Source organism: Myxocyprinus asiaticus, chromosome 48 (assembly GCF_019703515.2).
Source record: "Myxocyprinus asiaticus isolate MX2 ecotype Aquarium Trade chromosome 48, UBuf_Myxa_2, whole genome shotgun sequence".
In the NCBI taxonomy this organism is placed as follows: Eukaryota; Metazoa; Chordata; class Actinopteri; order Cypriniformes; family Catostomidae; genus Myxocyprinus; species Myxocyprinus asiaticus.
The window spans coordinates 3,168,059-3,174,058 of NC_059391.1; the positions used below are offsets into that span (position 1 = coordinate 3,168,059).

Genomic DNA, 6,000 nt, shown 5'->3' on the forward strand with positions numbered 1-6,000 from the left:
CATCCATGGTTGCTGGACTACTGTGTGTACTGTTATTTCCTTCTTCCTAATATATTAACAATTTCTTCATGTGCAAATAAATTACAAAAATTTGATGACTAAATGGAAATCTAAAGAAACTGCTATCTACCGTTTAAAATACAATACCAAAAGCAAAAAGTTTATTACTATTTTTAAGCAATTTTATGTTTATTTACTATATTAAATTGTGTGATATATCGGCATTGTATCGGCCTATCGGCCACCCTACTCTCTGGATATAAAACCCATATCGGTCGACCACTAATGTCCATATCTGTTGTCTGTTAGGACTTTCCCCTTGTCTCTGCTGTTTCTGATGTGTTTTTATCAGAATAGATCAGATATGCATCTGTCTGTCTGCAGGCACTCGCTTGATTCCCGCCGACTTCCTCATTCCTGCTCAGACTCAACATCCTATCAGAGATAATCTACATCACAAGGTACAGCAGCTCACTATGTGTCTCTAAACATGCCTTTGTTTCTGGTTCTCTTGGGCATCTGATGCCACAGATGCTATTCTGTGTTATTTGAGCCAGTGTTTCTTTTAGCACCATATTATTTCCTGTCATAGATCTTGATGGCAAACTTTCTGGCCCAAACAGAGGCTCTGATGAGGGGAAAGACCTCTGATGAGGCCAGGAAAGAGCTGCAGTCTGCTGGCATGAGTGGAGATGCTCTGGAGAAACTCTTGCCACATAAAGTGAGTTCTTTTCAAAATGATCTAAAATGGAGGCTGTTAAGCATGTTTTGCATCATATCTGTGGCCTAGATGGGGTTCGCGTATATAGTGACCGCAAAGAGCTCCAGGTTCACTTTTTCACATTCACACAATTGCATTTAGTGAAAAACTGTGTTGAAAACATTACTTCATTACTTTTAACTATATTTTTAATCTAACTGGCTACCATGGCTGTTTGATTGAAATGATGGTTTCTCTGGTTGGGAAAAAAAAAAATCACTCTCTTAAACCATTTCAAAGCAGTCGATTTAACACATTATTTTGTATATAATTAATCGCACTGAATTAATGAGTCAAAACAATCTGGGAATGAACCATTTATTGCCTTCAAAAGCCACTTTTTGTATTGCATAATCAATGCTTTACTCATCTGCCTCAAATGTGATGTGTTTTAGTTATCTGAATTATATTTTATTATTAGAAATTATTTAAATTAATTATTTAATCATTATTTATATAATTATTTTATTTGGGTGTCTTTCTCTGCAAATATTGATATACTGTATGCAATTTCATAAAAAAAAAAAAAAATTCATATACACCAGTGTTTCCCAACCTTTTTCTGCCACGGCACACTTTTTACAATTAAACAAATCCCATGGCACACCTCTATCCCACTGTCCCACATAACCATTGTTGATAGTTTTCCTTTTAAAGAACTTCCATGTTTTCTGTCCTTTTTCGTTGCATGTTTATTTATAATGTTTGAAATTCGGCTATGCAAAAAATGCAAGTCACGTAAGTACGGTAATGAGATCACAGGTGGCAAGAGTGCTAATTGGGTAATGAATAAAAAAACAAATTTGCATTGGGAAGCGTTGGTGCACAGCCATTTTCAGATCTCTCCAGAGAGGTTCAATCGGGTTCAAGTCTGGGCTCTGGCTGGGCCACTCAAGGACATTCACAGAGTTGTCCCGGAGCCACTCCTTTGTTATCTTGGCTGTGTGCTTAGGGTCGTTGTCCTGTTGGAAGATGAACCTTCACCCCAGTCTGAGGTCCTGAGCGCTCTGGAGCAGGTTTTCAACAAGGATGTCTCTGTACATTGCTGCATTCATCTTTCCCTCAATCCTGACTAGTCTCACAGTTCCTGCCGCTGAAAAACATCCCCACAGCATGATGCTGCCACCACCATGCTTCACTGTAGGGATGGTATTGTCCAGGTGATGAGCGGTGCCTGGTTTCCTCCAGACAAAGAGTTCAATCTTTGTTTCATCAGACCAGAGAATTTTGTTTCTCATGGACTGAGAGTCCTTCAGGTGCCTTTTGGCAAACTCCAGGCGGGCTGTCATGTGCCTTTTTAATGAGGAGTGGCTTCCGTCTGGCCACTCTACCATACAGGCCTGATTGGTGGAGTGCTGCAGAGATGGTTGTTCTTCTGGAAGGTTCTCCTCTCTCCACAGAGAAACGCTGGAGCTCTGTCAGAGTGACCATCGGGTTCTTGGTCACCTCCCTGACTAAGGCCCTTCTCCCCTGATCGCTCAGTTTGGCCGGGCGGCCAGCTCTAGGAAGAGTCCTGGTGGTTCCAAACTTCTCCCATTTACGGATGATGGAGGGCACTGTGCTCATTGGGACTTTCAATGATGCAGAAATTTATCTGTACCCTTCCCCAGATCTGTGCCTCGATATAATCCTGTCTCGGAGGTCTACAGACAATTCCTTGGACTTCATGGCTTGGTTTGTGCTCTGACATGCACTGTTAACTGTGGGACCTTATATAGACAGGTGTGTGCCTTTCCAAATCATGTCCAATCAACTGAATTTACCACAGGTGGACTCCAATCAAGTTGTAGAAACATCTCAAGGATGATCAGTGGAAACAGGATGCACCTGAGCTCAATTTTGAGTGTCATGGCAAAGGCTGTGAATACTTATGTACATGTGATTTTTTTCGTTTTTTATTTTTAATAAATTTAGAAAATATTTCAAACAAACTTCTTTCATGTTGTCATTATGGGGTATTGTTTGTAGAATTTTGAGTAAAATAATGAATTTAATCCATTTTGGAATAAGGCTGTAACATAACAAAATGTGGAAAAAGTGAAGCACTGTGAATACTTTCCGGATGCACTGTAAATGTATATGTGTGTGTGTGTGTGTGTGTATATATATATATATATATATATATATATATATATATATATATATATATATATATATATATATAATGTGTGTGTGTGTCAATTTACCCTAAGTTAGCCATACTTATCCCATACTTTACCCCTACTTTTATATATTTTTTTTAAATACTTTTTTATAGGCCTACATATTTTATCTCTTTATATAAAATGTAGCTATAATATATGTTATTCAATATATACCTACACATTTCATTGATTGACAGCCTTAATTGAGCTGTATATAGAATATCAACAATAAGTTGAAAAATATTGAGATATAATTTTTGTAGCCATATCACACAACCCTTTTATAATATCAATAAAAAAAGTGACGAAAAGGGCAAAAACAAATATATATATATATATATATATATATATATATATATATATATATATATATATATATAATATGTATATGTGTGTGTGTATATATATATATATATATATATATATATATATATATATATATATATATATATATATATATAAAACAGTTTGCTTTTACAGCAGTAGTTTAACACCAACTGTCCATCCAAAAGTAATATGTATCAATTATTTCACAGACATGACTCACAAATAAAAAGCAGAATGCACTGTTCTGCTCGTGGATATCTAGTTTGCGTGCTAACAAGTGCCTAAAACAAAGCTCTTATGTAGCCATCAAAGATGCTGTTTTGTGCAATCAGTGATACATTGATATTTTTGTAGGTTTTCCAAGGAAACAAGCCAAGCAACTCGATCATCTTTAAGAAACTTACACCCTTCATGCTTGGTGCCCTGGTTGGTAAGTTAAAACATTGGGTTATACTTTATTTATACATGTTTTTAGACTGCACACTCATCTGTTGTATCTGTTCATGTATTTCAGCCATGTATGAGCACAAGATCTTTGTGCAGGGGGTGATGTGGGATATTAACAGCTATGACCAGTGGGGGTGAGTACAATTCAACATCTTCAGTATTGCATGTGGTTGGAGGTGAGGGGCTAAAAAAATGCTTAATGATGTCAGCAGAAAGGCGATGAAAGATCAAGAAAAACACTTACATTGGAACAATGTGCATTTATGAATCATGCACTGAGAGACTAGGAACATGTATTATTTACTTGTATAAAAAAAGTAAAAATGGCCAGTTTTTATTTCATGTTGACTTAGCAACAATTTACATTTTGTAAATGCAATGGCATTTTTATTTTATTTGTATTATTATAATTTTTTTATTTAGAGGTCATGTGTGAACAGGATCCGTTGTTAAAATGCTGGCAAATCAGCACTTGCAATTAAAAGCCATTATTAAAGGGAATAAAAGTTGTGGTACCTTAGTTATTTCAGCAATTTTATGCCGCTTTAATGGGTTTCATTTTGAGATAGACGATAATCGGTTTGACTGATATATTTAACCAATATTTGCATTTTAGGGCTGTACGATATGGAGGAAAAATGCAATGTGCAATAAGTTGTTGGGTAATGCAGTATGTGAAACGATAATCCTATGATGACGTCATCGCAGCGTGAAGAACATCAGCAGATATTAAAATTCATCTTCAATTATTTGTAATTTTTTGTAGAAAAGCATATAAATATAAAGTTTATTTTACCATATTGTGGGATATGCGAAAAGAATGTGTTGTAAAATATTTTTTTATTATTATTTTTACAGTGTAAATCATGTTTGTATTCATTTAAAAAAAAAAGTTTTTCATTATTTGAAAAGCACTTGCCATAGACATTCACTTTCTGCTTTGGTTTACCATGCTTGTTGTCAGTCTGCGCTGAATTTAAGATTGATAGGAATGATTTCATGGGACAAACCATTAATTGAAACCCATCCTTCAATATATCCACCCAGATTCATTGCGGCCAATAAGACGCTCCATCATTAGAGTTTGCGCCTATGCACGGTTTATGCACACACACCAAGTGACAGTCGCGGGATCACTCTATTGTCTGCTATCTCTGTCGCCTTGAACATTACTGTATTAAAATCATCCTGTTATCGCAAGCCCTTCCTTAACCAAAAATCAAAACTTGCTGCAAATTTGCCACTCGATATTTTCACATGCAAATGAGCTTGTGATTTGCCACAAATGTTTGCATCTCTTCACAGGTAGCGGTGAACCTCCTGCAAACCTTTAGCAACAATGGACAATTTGCTGCAAAGCTCATTTGCATGTGAAAATTATCTGTGGCGAATTTGCAGTAAACTCTCAATTTTTGTTAGGGTTGCGACACTTAAACATAGAAGTATCGGTATTGGTCATAAAAAAACAAAAACGGTTTATTTCTAGTGTCAAGTTTAAAAGTGTTGATTTTGAGTGGGTTGGAGTTTCAGGTAAAATCTGAGTGCCCGTATATGTCCAGTTAATGACTTTATCGCCATCTGTCTCCTCAGTGTTGAGCTTGGCAAGCAGCTGGCCAAGAAGATCGAACCCGAGCTCCAGGATGATGCAGAGGTTCATTCCCACGACTCCTCCACTAATGGACTCATCAGCTTCTTCAAGAAGAACCGCTCTTAGAAATCCCCTAATCCCGCTCATTAACCCTGCCTCTGCTGGCCCCCTCATCTAAAGGGATTAGTGAATTATGTATTAACGCTTGACATAATTCAAACTCGATAGGCCTAGCCAAGGAGGATGAGCACTTTATGTCTTCTGTATGTCATCTTATATAAGCCATAAGATTGTTGTGTGTTGTGAGAATATGACTTTATTGATGTGTCTGTGGACCACTAAGGGAAGTCTATGCCTGTATGCACTGCTTATTATTGATGAATTTCATGTGCTCCTTCGGAACAGTGAACCACAATAAATGTATAATTTGTCACTTTGACTGGTTGCTTGTTTTTTTTGTTTAGCATATTCACTTGTTTATACTTATTAAGCTTATTTATACTTACTGGGCAAACAGGCTTTTACTAAAAATTATGATCTGCGTTCTGTTTTATGTTGTATGTTTGGTGATCTTTCTCGTGTACGCTTCATTACTGAAATTCTTGACCTAGGAGAGCTCGGCTAATCAAAGAGCGTTGATGACTGGTTAAAACTAATCTTAGGTGTGATTGTATTTGCACTTTTCTATGGAATTTGTTCTTTAACATTATCTGCAGAGTTGCCACACATCCTGG

General features: G+C 36.6%; 1 protein-coding gene across 2 annotated transcripts in view; it reads left to right on the forward strand.

Annotated features, from left to right (window-relative positions):
- LOC127437458 (glucose-6-phosphate isomerase-like) overlaps positions 1–5,705 on the forward strand; it is a 31,330-nt gene extending 25,625 nt beyond the window's left edge. For both annotated transcript variants that reach the window (XM_051692391.1, XM_051692392.1), the window contains 5 exons: positions 385–461; positions 593–721; positions 3,586–3,661; positions 3,746–3,812; positions 5,269–5,705. In XM_051692391.1, coding sequence (XP_051548351.1) covers positions 385–461; positions 593–721; positions 3,586–3,661; positions 3,746–3,812; positions 5,269–5,392 — 473 coding nt within the window. In that variant the 3' untranslated portion in view covers positions 5,393–5,705. The remainder of the gene's footprint in view (positions 1–384; positions 462–592; positions 722–3,585; positions 3,662–3,745; positions 3,813–5,268) is intronic.
- The last annotated feature ends 295 nt before the right edge of the window (positions 5,706–6,000 follow it).